At 38.5% G+C, this 21,781-nt stretch overlaps 2 protein-coding genes across 2 annotated transcripts; one reads left to right on the forward strand and one right to left on the reverse strand.

Annotated features, from left to right (window-relative positions):
- Positions 1-647: 647 nt before the first annotated feature.
- On the forward strand, positions 648-4,960 carry LOC116707792 (ras-related protein Rab-8B). The gene is made up of 8 exons (XM_032545373.1): positions 648-935; positions 2,390-2,450; positions 2,553-2,613; positions 2,707-2,784; positions 2,926-3,015; positions 3,105-3,170; positions 3,768-3,818; positions 3,902-4,960. Exons 1-8 carry the CDS (start codon positions 812-814, stop codon positions 3,992-3,994), a joined length of 624 nt encoding a protein of 207 aa, XP_032401264.1. The 5' UTR covers positions 648-811; the 3' UTR covers positions 3,995-4,960.
- Positions 4,654-18,063, reverse strand: LOC116707800 (transient receptor potential cation channel subfamily M member 1). The gene is given in 27 exon segments (XM_075074306.1): positions 4,654-6,471; positions 6,550-6,682; positions 6,793-6,998; positions 7,089-7,233; positions 8,232-8,406; positions 8,492-8,743; positions 8,835-8,963; positions 9,061-9,192; positions 9,275-9,406; positions 9,494-9,722; positions 9,823-10,115; positions 10,197-10,226; positions 10,311-10,451; positions 10,567-10,617; positions 10,748-10,882; positions 10,979-11,152; positions 11,479-11,579; positions 12,044-12,116; positions 14,079-14,202; positions 14,296-14,372; positions 14,374-14,471; positions 15,105-15,276; positions 15,352-15,476; positions 15,771-15,984; positions 16,063-16,258; positions 16,948-17,024; positions 17,862-18,063. Coding segments are annotated over 27 exon segments (4,968 nt in total). The 5' UTR covers positions 17,922-18,063; the 3' UTR covers positions 4,654-5,177.
- Between the last annotated feature and the right edge of the window lie 3,718 nt (positions 18,064-21,781).

Consider the following 21,781-nt stretch of genomic DNA (forward strand, 5'->3'; position numbering starts at 1 on the left):
ACCTCCTGACTCCATTTCTCATGTAAATAATGGACCTCTGTAAATAGGTACCCAATACAAACATGATTTTAATTTAAAGCTCAAAAATACAGTATTTGCACTGATATGATTTTGAGACTGTAGAAGTATTTGGTGTTGGCTCCTCTTGGACCAGTCAGTTTCAAGCTCTTGGAATGACTAACAGAAATTCATTTTAAGAAAGACATCATCATCATTATTGTGAGAATCATTCACAACAGCTAAAATTTGAATTGTTTATAGCTTTTTAAAATCCTGAACTATTGCGTGTTCTCATTGTACTTGCAAAGTCAGAGCTCTTAAAGTAACCGTAAGTTCAGTTTCCAATATAGCTTGACAGAATGTAGAGAAGTGTCAATGAGATGTAGTGCCAGCATAAACCAATCACCACTGGTTTGTAGCTTATTATACCAGTGACACTTTGCAGTGTAAAGTATCTACTTGTGAAAATGTTTATTTTACTTTTTAACAAACAAAAAGTATAGAAATATGTGTTAACGTGTTATATTGCAATCAGCAACAAAACAAACAGTAAATCTCCTGCCCCCTCTCATCTCAGGTGCGACTATTTCCACCTTCATATCCCTTTAAGTCGCCGTTTTGTTTGAAAACTGCATATCCCACAAAGCAAAGCGAAAACAATGACGTCAACACCCCCGGCACCGGTTTTGCTGTGCAGCCAGTCTGCCCCGATTCGGCAGCCGACAGCTGAGGATATCCACCCCGGCGGACTCCGCCTGTTCCTAACGGCATTTTGTAAAGACCTAGACACTGGACTCTATTATTTTTTAAAATGGCGAAAACGTACGACTACCTCTTCAAACTGTTGCTTATCGGAGACAGTGGCGTCGGTAAGACATGTCTGCTGTTCAGATTCAGCGAGGACTCCTTCAATACCACCTTCATATCCACAATAGGTGAGTATCCCGAGGACGCCTCAAGGGAAAAAAAACACACACATTTTAAACTTAAAAATGGTTTACTGAACCTTCGACAAGACTCTGTTGGTAGTAACGTTTGTAAAATAGCAGCTTTAATGCATATCACGGAGACCTGCTTTGTGTTAATGATCTGTGAGGGTTTTAAAGCCAGACAATGGACGTGAGAGGCAAATGGTAATGATTCTTTCCTGTAAGCTTACGTCCATCAATTAGGTTCAATACAGGATACTACACTGATTAATGGCTGATACCATTGATATGATACTGATGTAGTCTCCATAATTCAAGGCTGCTGTGGGCACCAATGAATATCCCTCTGTACCTATATTCTTTCATTGTTTTTAGCTTTTACAAAATTATCATTACTGTTTTTAATATGTGGAGAAGTGTTTAATAATGTTATTAGTGATCAACGACAAGATTAATCTAATGCTCAGAGGTCATACACTACTTGGAAATCTCAGGAAAAGTATGGAATTTGATTTGAGTATTTTTCAAGTCTGAATATATATGAAAAAACACATTTGGACAAAAATATTTTTGTTCTCAGACTTTATTCTATGTAAATTGACTAAGCAGAGGATTCTAGCTGTTAGATCATCAATTCACCACTCTTTCCAGAGGGAGAACATAAAATTGAAGTAGGCATTTGATTTAATTTCCAGTCAGTTCTTTATTCAGCCCATCAGTAGCTACAAATCGTAAACTAACTTCACTTTGCATAGACAAATCATGGTATTCCCTCTTGAAACTCTTTACAAACTACAATTAAGAAACTCTTAGGTGAAAAAGCTAAATGTGAATGCATCATTACACAAATTCATGTCTTGCTGCCAATCACGTTTTGATAATCAGTAAACAAGACTTGGAGATATGCTCCATTTTAGGGGAGAGTTGGTTATCACAAGAATATTTCAAGCTTATTTCAACACACCTAATGTAATTGTATAATAATACAAGTTACATGGATCGCTAAGCATTTTATACTCTCCAACCTTGTATTTTTAACCTTATTTAGGGAGGTCAAAGCATTAGTTAAGAGGGTCAAAACTCCCATCACCCATAGTAATTTGCGCCATCCAACATCCATCCATTATCCAATTATTTAGCCATCCATCCATCCATCCATCCATCCATCCATCCATCCATCCATCCATCCATCCATCCATCCATCCATCCAACTGTGCATCTAGGTATCTGTCTCGTCAAAACGTAATGTTAGTCACCTGGTTTCTCAATTGTTGCCTGTATGTTGCTTTTATGACTTCATATTCTTGTGTTTTTATTATGTAAAGTACTTTGAATTGCCTTTTTGCTCAAATGTGCTATGCCAATATACTTGATTGATTGAAAAATACAGCATTTTGACATGAAAAATATGTAGGAACCCTGAATTCCTTTTTTAAGCCCATTTGTTTGCTCCAACACAGGGATCGACTTCAAGATCAGAACCATAGAGCTGGATGGGAAACGAGTTAAACTCCAGATTTGGTAGCTAAAACCTTTTGAGAGTTTAATCCTGAATGGGAAAAAAAAAAGAAAAACTGTACAAATGTAGCCATATCTTGTTTTTTTTTTAATTGATGTTCTCAGGGACACTGCGGGACAGGAGAGGTTTCGCACCATTACCACAGCTTACTACAGAGGAGCAATGGTAAGTTCCTGCCTTTTCAATCTGTTCACTGTAAATCTACCATGCATTTTCATTACAGGGTTGAGAAACTTCAGAAGTTTTTCTCCTCTGTAGGGTATTATGTTAGTCTATGACATCAGCAACGAGAAGTCCTTTGACAACATAAAAAACTGGATTAGAAACATCGAAGAGGTAACCTCACCTTACATAACAATGTAAAATACTTTTTTTTTTTGTAAAAGCTGATTAAGAATTGTCAGAATTCTCGTGCTTTAGCTTTGTTTTTACTCTCAACAATCTATTTCTTAAAATGATCCTTTTCAATATTTTTAGCATGCCTCATCTGATGTGGAGAAAATGATCTTGGGTAACAAATGTGACATGACTGACAGGAGACAGGTGCCGAAAGACCGGGGTGAAAAAGTGAGTGTCCAGTTAGTCACCAACACTAAAAACATCTCTAGAAAGCAAATGCAGTTTTGAAATAAATACTTTTATTTAATCTCCCTCAGCTGGCTATAGATTATGGAGTGAAGTTCTTAGAAACTAGCGCAAAGTCTGGCTTAAATGTAGAAGAGGTAAGTGAAACATTTCGAGCTTGATAAAAGCAATAGTATCCCTTGTATTTACGCATTTTGTCACATTACAAACAGTTTGTACAGTACTATGTTTGTACAGTACAAACTGTACAAACACAAACAAAATAAATTGCCCTGGCTTAGTTAGATTGAATGTCTCTGAACACCAGATTTTATATCTTGTTGCAGAATCTTAATTGGATTTAGGTCCAATGTATATGCTCAAATTGAAACTATTTGGTTTTAGCTCTGGTTATATGTTTAAGCTGGTGAATTGGTCACCTTTTAAGTGTTGGAGTATTTACCTCTAACACTTTAAAAAATTACAGTATTTAGTAACTAGGTGTTTTTTTTAGGCCAGTTGGTTGCACTGTATTTTATTTAGGACTACCAGAGAAAAGGAGACTGAATGCAAATCCATACCACACTTTTCAGATTTTTACTTTTTAGAAATACCTGTTTACATTTCATATTTATGCTCTACTTTATAATGGTTCAGTCACGTGAAATTGAAATTGTTTTGAAGTTTGTAATGTAAAAAAAATAAATTATTTACATAATAATTAACATTTTTTATTCTCCTTTTTTTCCTCTCAGGCCTTTTATACTATTGCAAGAGACATATTGAACAATCTGTGCTCAAAGACGGTAGGTAGATGAAGACATTCTTAAAAAAAAGATGCTGCTGTTTTTCTTAATGACGCTCAGTTTGTTGCTTCTTTGACTGGTAGACTGACAGCAGTGGTGGAGGAACCGGAAAACCGGTGAAGATTACCGATAAGAAGTCAAAGAGAATTAAATTCTTCAAGTGTTCACTTCTCTAAGCAGCAGGCGGACAGTCGTCACATTTCTATCGTGACCTTGCTTATTTTAGAGGACTCCTTCCTCTCTGGCTTCCTCGCTGCAGCAGCACTGCTCTTGCACACACGGTCTTACTGCCACCTGAGGTCTTGGGCAGTTGAGACGCTGCCCTGATTTGCTGATCAGAAGAGTATCGATGGAGACTTGAAGGCCTGATACTTTGTGTCTGCTCATACAAAAGACTCGTGCAGGGGTTTGTAGCTTTCCCTGCAGTGCCTGCTTGCAGTGGGCAATAATTCTGCTGCCGTTTATAATATAAAAAAACGTAGGTTGCACATTGTGGTCTTATTATTTTACATACCGTAGCACCATTTTTATAATATATATATATACTACCTATTATCAGAATTCCTATGAAAATGCTTTGAGATATCCGGTTTAAGCATTGATTGTATGTGTCTGTGTGAAGTTCATGTATGTTACTAAGCTTTTGGCCTTTTTGTTGCACTGACATTAGTTCTGCTGCTAAGGAGAATTGTGATAGAAATTAGAATAGCTAAAAATAAGCATAGAAAAACAACTTGTATTCTAATATATTTTTATTTATTTATTTTTCATGGAACTTACATTTATAGATGTTTCAGTGTTAAAATGAAACTGTGGAAGGAGTGATTTTGTTTGGTTTTTTTCTCAGAAGCAGGACTGAATTCACAGTGTTATACAAGTGTATTGATTTTGCATGAAAGGAGTAGGGAGATCCCAATGGGGGCTCAGTACTAAGCACAGAGTATCTGACAAAAGAAAATGTTTACAGATAGTATTTGAAAATGTCAACCATATATAGAATGTTGGTGTGTTTTGCTGTTCAGATTGTATATGCATGCATTTTTCTTATGTTTTTGTTTTTTTACTGAAACCGACAATATTTAGTAGATTTTCTACTATTTAGTAGAATTCACATTTCCTCTCCATGAAAACACATAATTGGGGAAAAAAAAACTGTAATGTGACTGGTAGTCTTTGTAAGTTCTCATATGTTACACCCACAGAAAAGAGCAACAGTAAAGAAAAAAAAATTTTCAGAAATTTCTTGTGATTTTTCTTTTAACCCCTTAACATTTAACAAATAATTTTACCATCACCATCTAAGGATGATTTTCTTTCTTGTCTTTGTTTTATAATCTATGTGTTTTTTCTTGATTGCTTTTATTTCTTGTCTTGCAAACCCTCTTGTGTTTTTCCCGCCTTCATCATCTTCTCTTCTTCCCATCCAAGGGCTGACACTGTGCTTGCTTCGGCGAGGTCTCGCTCACTGCTGGAGGCTCTCGGCTCTTTTAAGAACACCATGGGCTTTACTTTTCTGTCACTGGCGTTGCAGCTCTTTGACCTGTGAGACCGCATATACCTTACATCGGCTACAGTCAGATAGTCGGTACCATCCGAGGGATTTCTTTTGGGCTTTGTTGTCTTGCGGTCTTCGTCTTGCTCTGTTTCTGTTTGTCCTATCTCACTATCCGAAGGAACTACATCTGTGTGATTCATTTCTAAGTCTTCAGGTGAAGCAGCAGTTTGAAACTGCTGAGCGAGGGTTTTGACTGATGATGCTTTTCCACTAGAATGGACCTGATGTTTTAAATCTCCTGGCGTTTGAGTTGTATCACCTGCTTCAACTGGATCATAGATGATGCTGCTGATAGCCCTCTTCCTAGTGATGGGAGACGTTTGGCTTTCAACTGGAAGATCTCTTAGAGATTTTGCCCTCCTTGGAGAAGAGGAAGGTGCTACCAGAGGTTTTGTCTCGGTTGTAGGCTCAGCAGATCTCTCTGGTTTATCAGGGGGGTGGACAGTGATGGTGCTCCTAGATCTTCTCTTTGTTAAAGGAGATGAGGGCTGGTCTTCAGCAGGAAAGTATTTCAGGGACTTTGCCCTTTTGGCAGGCGATAAAGGTTTTAGCCTGTTTTGGTCTGACAGTTTGTCCAGAAACATTGTGCTGCCTTGCTTTATGTTGGTTATGGTCTCTTGGCTTGAAGCCCCAGATGAAAGCCTCTGTTCACATGGAGATATGAGAATGTCCACACATGAGCTAGGTCGCGATCTCTCCAAACCACCAACCTCTAGCGTCTGTGCTACATTGAGAGCACAAGTGCTCGAGGCTTCACGCACACTCCGCTCTCTCTCTAGGCCTACTTTCTCATCCGTGTCCTTCTGCCTGGTCGCAAACTCTTCCATGTCCATGTGGAAGCGGTAGAGACTGTAACCATCTGCGCTGTTAATACTGCCCTGCCGGAGGAGAGTGGAATGATCACACACAGACGAGTTTCTAGAGAAGGTTCTAGTTAGCTCCAGTTTGTCCAGCCCTGCAAGCTTTTCCAGTGCGGAAGCCATACGTCCATGGAGCTCTTCCAGCTGGGCCAGACGCAGGTCTACTGTCTGCAAAGATGCTTTCATGGTGTTCTCCCTTTCATTGACCTCCTCCAGACGCATTGACATGTTCTCAACTCTGCAGATAAGATGAGAGAGGGAGCATATAACAGCTGTAATTGGAAATACAAAAAGGACAACTGAGAATGCATTTTACCTTTCTGAAGTAACCTTGATGCGTTCATCACTTGAAGACTGTTGCTCATCTTCTTTCTCCCGGAAATATTCCTCCACGCACTGTTCCTCAAACTCATACAGATTCTTTAGCTCCTCTGGATTTAGTCTGAGCTCTGCAAGAATCATTAGAACACAAAGTTAATCAGAACTTTAGCGTAATCAACAGAAACATTTTCTGGTAAAACAAGATCTTCATAATTTTGTTCAACTGAAGGAAACTAACTGAGGCCCCGATCCTTCTCATCAAGCTCTCCTTCCTTATTTTTCCTGATGCAACGCCGGAAAAGCCTGTTGAAGAGGATGTAGAGGTGACTCAGGATGATGAGAGGCGGAGGCAGGATTGGGCGGTCGTGGAAAGTCATGATTAGCTGGTATCTTTGAAACTTCCAGACCTGGTTGGAGATGGACTTGACTTCAAAGAAGGTGTTGCTATAAGATAGAAAAGATAAAAAATAATGACTGTCATTTCAACCCTGAAGATGTTTCAATTAGAGTCAGTCATCTTTCTTTTTTTTTTACTTGAAGACGGCAATGAGCAAGTTAACCAGAAGGATGTTTGCAACAAGTAGATAACAAGCCATAATTGCAGGTGTGAGCCATGCACCGGGGATGCATGGAGGAAGCTTTTTCCCATCTTCATCATATAAATGTTCTCCACACGGAGCTGTGAGGAGAGAGGTGAGAAAATTAGCTTTGCTATTAAACAAAGTTCAGCAGCAAACTGATTAGAGTTGAGAATCCATGATTTAAAGACTACTTACGATTAATTTCCATTGCATAGACTTATGAAAATACAAAGAAACAATTGCAGAAGGACAGAGAAAAAGTTAAAATCAATGTAAAAGAAATCATGTTTTTGATTTCTGTCAAGGTGAAGTTGGTATATGAAAAAGGAAAAATCACACTAGAGCACTTCCATCAAATCGGGTGTTTATGAATGCTTTTGTCCCTGTATTATGTTTTACTGTCATTTTTGAGTTAAATCACATAACTAGTTTACAGTTTAAATTAGCAATATACAGCAGCAACGTAATCATTTTTAAATTTTATAAACCAAAGGTTAATTGAAAGCATGTGCATCAGCAGAGTTTTAAAAGTCAGACACAGTCTTCATTTATTGAATTTCTAAATGATGTTTATTCCAAGTGACAAACATTTCTACAGCCTTATATCACAGTGTGAACAAATATTTGACCTTAATGATTTTGAGATCAATGTCATAGGCCGAGGAGAACAAAGCATATGAATTAAGAATAGAAGTTCCAGAAATCAAGACCAGCTTCTTTATTGGAAAAGAATAATTTTTTTTGTCATTGGTGGGTTTAAATAATTTAAAAACATTACATGTTGTTTGCTGATTGCTAATTTTGACTATGTGTTGATGTCTTCAACTTGACAGAAGCAGTTTTCACAGAAAAACAAATCTTAATGGCTGGTGATTGTTAGTGAGAAGACATGTATTGTCTGTTCTGTTCCTGTTCCATGCAGCATTATTGCCATAAATGCCATAAGAATTGTCACAAATCTGTCAGCAGAGGGAGCCAAAGTATGGAGTGTACCATTTTGTACACAATAAAGTGTCAACTTTACTGAAATTTTAAAAGACACTGATCATCTGCCCAGAATCAGGAAACAGAATCTTACTATGAATTCTAGTCTTACGGTCTATCGAGTCCGCAAAAACCTCCCCATAGATCATCCAGTAGGGCATGTAGAAGATGTTCCTGGCCAGGCGCCACGTCGGCTCTTCATCCGGATGAAGGATGGCTTGCCGAGCCACGCCAAAGCTCATCAGTACCACCAGCATGATCACGACAAAGTACATCATGTCAATCATCTGAAGGAAAAAGAAGCAAACACACTTGAGCTCAGTGTGCTCTTTTTATACCTGCTAAGATTCTGTATGACGTCACTGTGTTTACCATTTTCCCTATCATCATCACGTATGGTCCCAGGTACTTGTTGACTCCAAAGATGTCCAGAACACGAATGTACCAGAAGATGATGTCTATGCAGTAGATGACTCTGCCATAGCCCATGTATGGTTCCGGCTGCAGCCGCAGCATCAGCGCCAGAAGGAAGGTAGAGATGGCAGCAAGGTCTGTGATGTTCCAGTAGTCCTCCATCCAAACACTTATCTTCTGCTTCAGCTTTCCTGGTTCTGACATCAGTATCTAGACACCAGGATTTATAAGTTAACATTGTACCAATCAGTGTTTAAATATTATAAAATTTTTTAGGAGGACCATTTTAGTATTTTAGCACCTGTCTAACTTTTTCTGTGCCAAGAGTGAGGATGTATGCAATGACCGTCCACTCTTGTAAAGATGGCCATCGCTCCATTTTCACAAGGATGATGTAATTATACAACATCAAATAACCCAGATAGGAAATCTAATGGGGAAACAATGTAAGAATAGATATTTAAGATAATCTTTATTCAGAAGATTTTAAAATGTTTGATCTTTGAGTAAGTTTTAGTTGAACTTACGGTGTTGAACCAGAATTTGGTAAAAGGGGCATCATAAAATTCAAAGAACCTTTTTGCAATGGGAATTTTGCGCACATTAGCATTGCCCTCCTCCTCATCTCCTTTGCGGGAAGTCCCGTCATTGTTAGGGTCCTACAAAATAAACGCAAAGTCTTGTCATCTTTCATCATGAAAATAACAGAATGTGAAACTAATCATCAGCATGAACGTTGACCTTGCTGGATTTTGCATCATCGTCCTTGTCCTTTCCCTCTTCTTTTTTTCCAGGTCTTTGATAAGAAGTGTCCTCTCCAATTCGGAAGTCCAGGAGCATAATCAGTGGGGGGAATATAATTCCCAGAATAACCTAGGTGGGACATCATCAATCTGATTACATCGTTATTTTTAAACAGGTTTCCAAAACTGCTTAGCAAAAAACTATTTAAGAATCCACCTTGAGGCCCGGATTTTTTCCAATCCTCAAACAGCCCATCCACATGTCAGTGAGCAACATTTGGCTGCAGGTGTGAGCAATAAAATCCCGCTGTTTTGCAGCCACCGCCAGCTTCAGACAGGTCGAGTTACTCCAGTTGACTAGCTCATATGTTAGGAGTTTCATGGCTACTTGTTCGTCGCGCTTGTAGGACTGATCCAACAGCTCATAAGCTAGTTGCCCAAATTCTCTGAAAAAAGGTGACGACTGTAAACATTATGTAAAAGACCTAAACAAGCAAAAACCAAAAACATTTCAAGTGTGTTTTTTTATTTCAATGTTTCACTGACTTGGAATTGTTCTCCAGGTCTTGGGATATGTCGTCCACCAGTTCACTTTCGGAGCACTCGTGGGCCATAGCCTTATACAGCTTACAAGCTACTAGGGCCTTCGCCATAGCCTCCTCCCCACGCTGCCAAAGAAACAGCGCCATCTTCTGGCGCTTTAAAAGAACTGCCCACAGCATCAGCTCGTGGAACGGGTACTTGAATCGGCAGACCTCTGGGTCATCCACATCTATTTCCACCTCTTCTTCCTTTTTCTTTTTGGCCTTTTTCTTGCCTTTTGGTCTTGGTTCATCATCCTGAAAAAAAAAATCAAACTTGGACTCAAGCATTTTGTTGTAGCTGTTAAATAAATGAACTAAAAGAGTTTTCAACCTCACCTCCATTCCCAGGAGCTTCAAAGCTTTTGGCTGCACAAGAGAAAAAAGTGATCTATTGTTAATGAAAATTACTTTGAGTGGTTCATCCATCTATTCTCTTCCATCTATGCATACCCTTTTTAGGCCATATAGATTATTGTAGAGGTTGCGGAAAGCCTTTCTTGTATAGTTGCTCCTGTAAGCTCCACCCATAAGGTATTCCAACACCAGACCAATATCAATCAGAGTGATCTGATAATCTGGAGGAAGATTTCCCTGGAGAATCAAAAGTTATGTTTAAGATATTTAGGACTTTCAAAATATTTAGTATAGCCTGAAATATTAATGAAATTTAGATTTTACACTATTGAATTTGTGAAATATAATTTACCTTTTTAACATCTCTAACCACAGCATGCAGTGTATTTGCAGGGCCAAGTTTCTGAGAAAATTAATGATTGGAAGAAGGTCAGTAATAATGTTTCTGCACCTTTTAGTTATATTTTTGCCTCAGAACTCCAAGAGAACTCTCAAATTTGCTCTCAGTTCATGTCTTTGTGTTTTAGACCCACAGTGTTGTACAGCTCCTCCAGTCTAGGGATAGTGAGGAAATGATGAATGTTGACCCCGTTCTCAAGCAGCAGTTTGACGAAGTCCACTCTGTCCAGCACCAGAGCATCCATCATAGCCTGCTCCAAAGAGTTCACCTAGCACACGGTAAGATATGGAACATAGCCATTAATTTAGCCTTAGTTATGTTTCCTCATTTTCCATGAAATGTTTTCTGCAATCTTCATTCTCACCCAGCGAATTAGCTCCAGCTTTCTGGGATCTGTCTCCTCAGGAGGTTCAGGTTTGGTCTTTCCTTTTCCCTTCCCCTTTTTGGCTCGAACCTTGCTGCGTGGAGCGGTGGATGGACTCTTTGGTTTTTCCTGAGTTGGGGCAGCACTAGTCGTGCTTGCAATAGCTCCAGCAGGCTGATAGGAAGTAAAATTAAAGAAAAAACTGTTGTCTCTCTTTTGAGTAGCAAAAAACATCAATCATTTTTTGTAGTCTTCCTCTAATTTGATTTGACCATCTTGCTTTTTTACATTGGAAATTAAAAAAAAATTTTATATCACCAGGTATATCTTTAACAGAGAACAAGCTCTCTTGACTGAGCTTTCATCTACCCTGCTTAAGGCTGTTTCCCTTTTCGTCCACATCATATCCATATTTCATGTCTTAAATGCCATGTATAATAAGCAGTGTAGCTGCTGTGGAAAATTTCGTATTGATTGGATAATATACACAGACCACTCACTGGTAAGTTGTGCCCGTAAACGAAAATGTGATTGCGGGCAATATCCACTCGGTTCCAGGCCAGGGCCAGACTGAGCTGGTCTGCTGCGGATGCATTAGTGCCTGATGCAAACAAACAATCAAAAGCGGAGAGAACATGTGAGAAACAGGTCAATGCTGCCTGCAGGTAATAAAAAATATTGCTGTGAAGTTATTCTGCAAATACAGCACTGGTCAACATGATTCAGGACTGCTAATTTTAAAACTTGCAACCATTTATACATTTTTTGAAATGGCCAAATTGCCAAACGGCGATAATAAAAGCTCATTTTATGTAACCAAATACTGAATCTTAATGTAAAATATCCACTGGTTACAAATGATCCTAATAGTGAGTTAAAGCTGGAAGTGTTTGGCAAGTCTCAAGTGTTTCTGAGGATATTGTAACCCTAACTAAATATTTTCAGCTCAGACGATAGTTGGTTGGTGTGTCATTTGAATGAAGAATTAAGTAGTCTAAAATTTCTGGGAAGATGGCTTCTCTGACTTTGGATTTGTAAAAACGTAATCGACCAACACTAGAATACCTTTTAACAAGGCAGTCAGAATAGCCATTTCAATATCCTGCTGCCCCTCACAGCCCATTCGAAAAACAGTGATCTACATGCAGAAAAGGAGAAAAAGAGAGTAGTTTAATAATGGTTTAATGGTTCAACAGAAAACCGAACTAAATTACCTTATATATTATAATTTTTCTAGAAAATATTTTCCCACCCACTTCTGGTTTCAGCCAGAACTTCAGACTTCTACATTCTTTGTCCATCCGTATGAAAACAATCAGCCACTTTTCTCAGCAAGGAGGAATAGTGCTCGCTTTGTTAGAGATTCAGCTGTATCCAACAATATTATGCAGACCATTCTGTCACATGCATTCATAGCAGATTGAATTAGACTTGCCTGAACACTGACACTGCACACCAGGCCACGAGATAGGTTAACAATAAGCATCACACAACACTGTAAACATTTTTTGTGCATTCAATTGCCAGTTGTTTTGTCTGTGTTTGCCTTATTGAATAAAAGTGTCTTACTATTTCTGCATTTTCATCAGTTTAATCCAGCTGCTTCAAGAGGTGCACTTATCATAGAATGAAAGGATTGTATCAGGTCAACACACTTTCACCTGCTCTTAAAACATTGCAGCATCAAATTGTGTATATCCTACAGTGATATGATCTTTGAAAAAGCTGTTTAAGTTGCTTATCCTGGTCTGTCTGAGAATTATGCAGCCTAAAACATCAGAGTGTGTCGGAGGAGTAATAGCACTCTGAAAGCCAAGGGAGGATTAGCGACATAGAAACTCTCCTGTATCTGTGTGCGACATGCTTTCTATGAACACATAAATTAAGCGCTTCCACCAAGCAAGATGGAGTGTGCACTGATCTTCCTCATCTAGATCTATATAGTTTATGAAGGCTTTATATGCTGGGTAATCCTCATCGCATCACGTGAGGATTCTTCTCCCGATGCTATTTTTGCAAATGTGTTTTGCGAACATTTTTATAATTGATTAATCTAGTGCACATTCCAAACCTGGTCAATGCTACATTCAGGGTCTTGGAAAGGTGTTCATATATCCTTTTAACTTTTTCACATTTGATATGGTACAATCACATACTTTATTGTATTGTATGTTTTTATGGGGGGGGGTTCATTTTGAGTGTCTCTAACAGCACTGCACATCTAGAGCCTGAAAGCTTTGCGTATTCTTTTTTGCAACAAAACTTAATCTCAGGGGAAGGAAAGTATTTGAATTTAACAAATTTCAAGACTTGTCACAAATTGTTGATTGGGTTTCAGTCTTAATTTTGACTTGGCCATTGTAATACTTAAATAGGCTCTGTGTTTAAGGTCAGTTTTCTGGTGTATGGTGAACCTTCACCCCTGCTTAAGACTTTTGCAATCTCCAACATATTTTCTGCCCAGCTTTTATCTCCTTGCTGCATAGCTTTGTATGTTTGGCACAAAGTTGAGTTTTGGTCTTGGCACAATCTTCCACGATTGTTCAGTAATGTTTTCTATCAAACCCATGAGACTTTTACATAGCAGCGGTATTTGAATTGTATTTAAGCGGACTCTGTTTACTAATTAAGTGACCTCTGATGTCATTTGATTGCACTGGATTTTATTTAGGCTGAACTACAAATTTATAATATGCTTTTCAGATCTTCATTTGTAACAAGCTTGGAAAACCATGTCTCATTTTTTTACCTCAACTTCAGAGTACTGCATAACATTGAATGTATCACAAATCTTAAATATGGTGAAGATTTTGGTTGTAAAGTCATAAAATGTGTAGAAGTTAGAGGGATATAAATATATTTGCAAATGATTTTAGAAAAAGGATATAATTGCCGACATGATCCAAAAAGCTAGAAACACAATTTATTTGGATCACGTTTATTCACACTGTTAATGGAGATATACACAGATGAGTGAAATGGATATATGAATGACAATGGACACAGGATGATCTCAGAAATGTTTATTATGCGACAAACACACAATATTCCCTCGTGAAAGATGATTTCAAACATGAATAATACCTCCACTGTTACTCACCAACTCTCTTTTTTTCATGCACTCCATTACCATGAGCAGGATCTGCTGAGACTGGCTTTTGCTATAATTAAACGTCTTCTGGATTGTGACTAAGAGCTGGTCTCGGACGTCATCATTAACCAGGCTTCAGGAGAGAATTGATAAATCATATTTAAAACTTCTTTGACCCAAGAATACCACCAAAGCGTTGCGAGAGACAAATTATCTGAGACCTCACCCTCCATCCTCTGAAAACTTGTGTGCGAAGGATATGATGTCTGAGGCTCGGCCGCTGCCATCACAAACCACCACAGGGTATGGGAGGCTCATCCCTTAGGCTCTCTAAGGTGATGGAGATGACATTGGGACCTCCCTCCACTATCAAACACACAAGAGGAACACCCTGACCCAAACCTGGAACACATAAAGACAAAGAGTCAACTCAGACACTTAAAAAAAAAAAAAAAAAAAAAAAGAAACCGAATTTCATGTGATGGAGGAAGAAGGGAGTGAAGTCAGTGGTGACAGCTGAGCATCCCTTTGCTGTCCCTGCCTTATCGAAGTTCCAGGCATAGGATGACAAAGGGAAGCCCACGGGTCACAGAGGAGCTCTCCACCGACTTGTCCTTTTAAGAACCTCGCTCACACTTGCAAGTTCTGCATATAAGCCCACATTTGTGTGAGCTCTATCAGTCTGTTGGATTTTTATCTAAATCCTCAAACTCATCCCCAAGCAAACCAGCTGTGAGAACAAAGCGTTGATGTATGCACCACACCCTCTTCTGTTATCTCGGTGCATTTTAGTAACAGTGTTACATTGCCCCATTCAGGGTTTGTATAGTTACAATATTCTGGGTCAATGTTTTTGCATGGATGACATTTCTAGACAGAACACTGTGCTTAAATTTTTTTTTATGTGGACAAAGGCTAAAGACATTGAAAACTAATATTGAACTATCAATCTAAGATAATTTGAATGCACCACTGGGACATGTAAATATTCTCTGACCAAGAGGCCCACAATTTCCTGAATCCACCCCTGCTTACGAGTGTTGATCTTCTGCAAGGAGATGTGCTTCTCCAACAGCCGACGGAGTTTGACCTCAGAGCCATACTTCCCACAGGTTCCGTTGTCGGTGAGGATGAAATGAGAATGGCTGCTGTTGAGCACTGCCAGCTTACTCAGTGGGTTTGCCATTGATTGATAGGGTCTGGTTACCTAGAAAAGCAATGGAGAGGAAATTGTCAAACAGAGCTATCAAAGAAACAAAAAAGAAAGAAATTCTGCTCTTACATCTTTTCCAATGAGATCCTCTTTGTTCTCCAAGATGCCCCAAGGAGCAATCCCTATTGCACACACCTTCCCTCGTGACTTGGATGAATGGTCCTTTAAGGCATCCCCAACGTGACGGATCACGCCTAAAGTAAGATTAGCAAAACAGATTACGATGAATAAAACCTTTTTCCAGAAACCTCACGGAGCTTCGTCATGGGACATACTTTGGCGAAATCCACACGAATTGCAATTTGTGCTAAATTTCCAAGCAATGGTTCTAATTATAGAGCTTAAATCTGTGACAATGTGCTTGATAAACCTCTTCCCTCAGGAAATTGCAGTAGAAGGTGTTATGCAATAACATTTTAGAGTCAAGGTAATCTTCTAATGTCACAATCTGGTATTTATTTAGTGAACAGTAAAAGCATTAGAATAACCTGTGTTCACTCCACCCGTGAAGATCCAAGCTCCTGTGGTGACGGCTGCTTTTATCAGGCCTTTCCCAAACACTTGCTTGAGTTTGGGTTGGAGGTCAAAATTCTGGAGACCCCCATGCACCGAAATGAGCAACGTGGGCAGCTCCAGCTGCCAGTCCTTCACCATCAGATGCAGGAGGTTGTCAGGCTTGGTGTCATAAGAAACACGAATGTACTGCAGAAGAAAATCATTTCAGTTGGTTGTGTTTGCTTTAAACTGCATGACAAATGGGGAAAATCTCAAGTCGCTCACCATCGCCTTGTTGACGAATCCTCCTCCCTGAAACTCAATGATCCCATAAGAGTCTGTAGGGTAGGTCCTGGTGTGCTTCACCACACTCCATTTATCATTCGGTGTCTCAATTTGCACCAGTGGGGTCGCCTCTGCTATGGAACTGGCACCAGGAGGGATGGCCACATGTTGCGTCACCAGCTGACCACAAGCACATCTGCAGCAGATACATTCCTTGTGAATTAAGAAATGCTTTGACTTTATCCCTCAAAGACTTGTGAAAGAAATGACCTGTATAAAACAGGGCTTTTTCTGAAAGTGTCTTTTTTCATGTTCTTTGAAAATGTGCACTACTTGTCAGCAGCACACCAGGCAATAAGTAAGTTTGTAAAATCTCCAATAACAGCACTTTGAGCGCTAATGAGCACTAAATAATTTAGAAAACCAATTGTACACTACAGAGAACATATTTCTAACAAAAAATAGAAGTATGTAGAACTAAATAGATATGAATTCTTTATTATTATTACAGGTCATTGTCATACAGGTTCATTGTCTTTTATTAATGTATGAAAAGTGGCCTTGTCGATCTGACAGTTTTTTCTTAAATGTCAGCTTATGACCAACAAAGTTACAATGGATAAGATTTCTTATTTTATTCTATTCAACTCTTCTGAACAAGATCAACAACAAATAATTAGATTTTATTTATTCTTAAGAACTGTTTTACAGCATAAACATGGTTCGATATCACTGAATTTATATGAAGAATCTTACCACCACACTCTTCCTTTTTCATGACACCAAATTTAAGAAGTGCTGATCTAAACATTTGTAAATAATTGCAAACCCTTGTTGAAAATCTGACTTGTCACAAAATTCTTTTTATTTTCTTTTTTCTTTTACCTGGTTGGGTCCTTGCTGGGAAATATGTGTACACATTCCCTTTTCAGGAATGTCCTCTCAATCCAAGCTTTCTGTGCCTGCGAAGACAAAACATGACAGAACCTAAGTGAGCATTACAAGCTATCATTGCTTCCCTAGGAGATCAGCCTCAGCAATCTGTCTGAATTTAAGTTGCACTTTCCAAATCCTCTTAGTTGTAATCCCTGTTTAAAAGATGCTGATAGTTTGAAATGTGCAAAGAAAGCATAAATAACTGACAGGAGAAAATATTTCAGCCTGAAATAGAGTGAATATAGTTAGTGGTGGATTTTGATCCAGTGGCTCCAGCTTAGAAAACCAGTCTGTTTTCTTTTAATAGCGCAGAATGTTGCAGAGTGAGAAATTGATACAAGTTAAAAAAGAAGTATCCCACACATTTCTTGTTCTCCAGGGTGGATCAACATTTCCCAGAACACGAAGCACTTTTTCTTTCTACCTTTCTTCACCCCCACCCCCACCTCAAGAGCTTTTTATAACAGTTGCAGTACAATCAAATCTGCTGAATAATCTGCTGCAATACCTTCTAGGAAATCAATAAGAAATAAAATTTAGGCAGAACAGAAGGTATTAAATTATGTTAAAGCATCTACAACTGAGTCCCATGAGAAAGAATTAGAGGCCATGCACAAACTCTGCTGGTATCTTGTGACTTGTCACAAGTTCTGCAGACACAAACAGCTCTCTCCCTGCCTCAGCACCTCAAACTCACATGTATTCAAAATTTAAAGGTTGAGCCTTTTAGTTTGTTTCTTCACCACACTTTGTTTAGGTCTTCTAAACCAGTGGAAACATAATCTTTTATTAGTTTTATTTTTGTCATTGAAATGAAAGGTATTTTGCCTGCTTATCAGCAACCCGTTGTATTTTACTGTTACCTTTTCCATCTTATTTTCCTTTCCCTCTGAATCATCTTGGCTTGCAGTCTTATCATGCATCAATTAAACAACCAGAGCTCCTGCTGTGCTGCCTGCTCATATTTAACTCATCTGAATTCACTCTTCAGGGTCTACAGAGCAAATTACATCCCAATCTATTAGGTATTTCTGAAATATTGTTGTAAATTAGGTTTGTAAATAGACTTACACGCAGCCTTCTGTTGTAGCCTTACAGTCCCCCTCTCCGGTACTACAACACGTTAGTGTTTGAGAAGTGAAGAGAAGACTGCTGCTCCTTTGGTTGAGCCTTCCTCTCGTGCTGCATACCCTGCCAAGCTTTCCCATTGAATCCCACCGGACATGAAACTTCTTCACTTTATGAGGGCCGCCTAATATGATGAGCATGTGAGCAAGGTCTTTGTTCGCCCAAGTCCCATGACTCCAGTTCAAGGTAATCCTTTTGGGAGTCCCATGACCCCCTTCTGCATGCCCACGGGGTATTTTCATCCTTGGCTTGAAACAAGGCACAATAAATCTACTTTGATAACCAGCCCCTAATCTCCCAATTTGTTTAAACCTCATTTCTTTGTTTTCCCCCTGCACTTCTGTGGATGATCTTGTGGATGATCTTGTGCATGTGTCTGGGGAAGATGGCACAGAACGCCTACACTAGTTGGTCAGAGACTCTTCAGGTTTTCATCTGAAAATCTTCAACCCCCCTGATTTCCAGCCCTTTCCCCCCAAACTCCCTTGATATCAACTTCATTTGCATAATTGGGAGAATTGGATGCAGACATACTTTTGTGGGACACCTTGTTAAAGAATGACTGGTTTCCAGACGGGGGCAAGGTCAGTCAATGCTAATTGCACTTAATCTCTATTTCCACACGCCACATTTTTAAGGAGAGAAGTGAAAAAATAGCAAATATATTCACACCCCTTGAGTTTGGTCACATTTACTCAACTTACAACCACTCGTCGCCCTGTTCTTTTACAAATAGAACATTGTGACTAAACACTGATCCATACCAGCCTTTTCTGATTAACTTGTTAAAAAACAATCAGGGTTTTTAATTATCCTGTCCGCAGTTTAGCACTACTTTATTTTACAAAGAATGTGCTTAAACCATGGCAAAATAAGGTGAAATAAGGTTAAAAACATCAAGCAATCCTGCATTAAATGTATTCTGTCAACACTGTCATACGAGCCCCTTTTGTGGCTAAAGAGATCAGTTCGAGTCTGACCGAGCTGATGATAGAAAATACTGGGAGGGAGAACCCCAACATCCACAGACTTCACCTGTTTTTGTCCTGCTCAAGTTTAAGCCATTGTTCATTTCAGCACAGCAAAAGTAAAGCGCATTTTCAGAAGGGGATATTTGGCGAGTAATGACGCATTTATTTCAGCTTATTTAAACTCATTAACCACAGCAACTAAAGCCAGAATCCAATCGGCCAGCAAAACTGCTGCCCTCGTTAGGAGCTTGCCATTAGCGCTTAACCAACAAAGACCCTGGAGAATTTCTATGTTGCAGGAACAGATTGTGTCACACCAAGCAAGTAGTCAAGACTTAACCTTAGCATCGAAACAAAACCCAACATTCATTCTGGAACGCATGCTTTTCTGGGAAGATATTTGCCTAAAACAAAAGGAAAGTTGTGCAAGTTGAACATAAGTTCTTATTTGTTGAAAGAGATGAATATTAAAAACTATAAAACTACAGTTTTATAGGTTGTACGAATAATTTTTTGTTCTCTTGAAACTGTGACCCCTGACCCTATTAATAGCTCTCACATGTTTCTCTATAACTTTTTTCCCACTTACTTACAAATTGTAGATTTTCTGTACATTTTCAAACACATACAGGCCACATAGGCAGCATGCTATCCATTCTCTTCTTTTTTTTATTGAAATCACATGGTATTGGTCTCCTGACCCACAGCTTAGCAGCTAATTTGTTTCAGTGAAGCTACAATTGCACCATTGAACCCCTAAAAGCCATTTGAACAAGTTGTAATGATTCATTTCAAGCTGCTATCAGGACCCCACCGAAGTGGAAGATAAAAGCAACTAATTGCTCTGCTCTGATTGGCAATGGGGTTAGAACTTAATGAGCTGTGGCACAAAGAAAACACACACAGTTGTAATAAATGTGCTAGACACATAAAAAGCTTTCTTTTACGAGGATTAATTTGAGGGTAGAAGATTTTTGCAATGATTTTTACATTTCTCCGATTTTGAAACTTTGGTTTGGCAAATTGGTACCCGCTGTGAGGCAGGCTGTTTTTAGACGGCCCTGCTTGTAAATGAACTCATTGTCCTCCAGAGTTGAAAATCCATTTAGGCGTCACGAGTCCGACATGTCACTGATTATCCCCAAGAATCAGAGGAGTCATAAGACATGTTTTAGAGCTGCTGTTTTTCCACCAAGGATAGAAAGGCAGAAATAAATGAAATCATAAAAACAGAAAATAACTGAATTTTGAGATACTATGTAAGTATGCAACATATCTTTTTGTACTAATGTGATGATAAAGGTGTATTTATCACCTTTGGAAATAAATGTTTAAGTGGAAAATGATGCAAATATAGTATGTAAGGGTGAACAGTTTTCAGTTGTTATTTTGAGTTTATGTAAACATTTAGGAGAATTACAGCCAATCTCAGAGAAACTAGATAGTTTGTATTTTTGGAGTAAAGATAGATAAAAATAAAAAAAAATGTAAGCTGCGTAATTACATTTTCTACATGAAAGATCATTTTTAGATATGCTGCTAGCTACTACTTGTTAACAAACTTACAGCTTGTCAACACAAAATGCTCTGTTCTGCTTTCCTCTCTATTTTGAAGAGTATTTATGATAACTAGTCCTTTTTCTAATGTCATTCATGACAAAGATAATTTATAAAACTGTAATTTGTTGAAAATATCCAGTTACATTATATTCTTTGACAAAATTTTGATAAAAACTCAAGATTGGACATTTTTCAGTTCAATCTTGCGGAGATAGACATTCTCCAAATTCTGACGTTTTAATAAATTTTCTTTGAATTCTCTCTTAAACTGTATAACTTGAGTTCAATATTCTGGGTTTCCGCCCTTAAGCTTCTTTCAATAGGTTGGTGGGGTTTCCTCTCATTCCTTCTGGCAAAACTGTGGAATAGAGTCACACACACTTTTCTGACTTGTCTAGAAAACTTCTGTAATTGAGATCAGGACCTTGCAATGAACACTTCAAAACATACCCTTTGTTATCCTTGAATCACTTTGTAGCTAATTCGATTGCATGGTTATGGTCATTGTCCATTGGTAAAATTAACTTGAGGCTAAGTTTTTACTTCATGGCTCCTGTTTCTGCAGTATCTCTGCATAATATCCTTTCTATGGTACCATTATTTTGTGAAGTGTACTATTAACCTCAATTAAAACACCACCACAACATGGAATAAAGTTTGACTAATGAGATTTTTACCAGCTGCAGCCGACATCTCCACTAGGTATTTAATTTTGTTATCGAGGTTCAATTACACATTCCCACCAAAACATTTTAATCTCTGGAACACAAAACCCGTCTCCTTTCTTGAAGGATATGATGTCTAGATATTTCAAGTAGCTGTGGCTGTGCAACACCATTGCAGTTAAAGTCTGTGTGATGGAAGCTCAGTTTAACTTCCTGTTCAGTATTCATTCAGCGTTCAGATAAATACCACAGGGGCATATTTGTGCGATAAAATACAGTACAAGTAGGTTTCCACAATATACATAAATGTAATGCATTTTACACTTGTATATTAAGTTTGATTATGCTAAAAATGCTTATTTCTATTCAATGAATATTGAATTCATATTAGTATTTTTCTACATGTTTTATTAGGTCATCCAAATTTGTCATGTGCTCCAATGATTAGTAGAATGTTTA

The sequence above is a fragment of the Xiphophorus hellerii genome, chromosome 2 (genome assembly GCF_003331165.1).
Source record: "Xiphophorus hellerii strain 12219 chromosome 2, Xiphophorus_hellerii-4.1, whole genome shotgun sequence".
In the NCBI taxonomy this organism is placed as follows: Eukaryota; Metazoa; Chordata; class Actinopteri; order Cyprinodontiformes; family Poeciliidae; genus Xiphophorus; species Xiphophorus hellerii.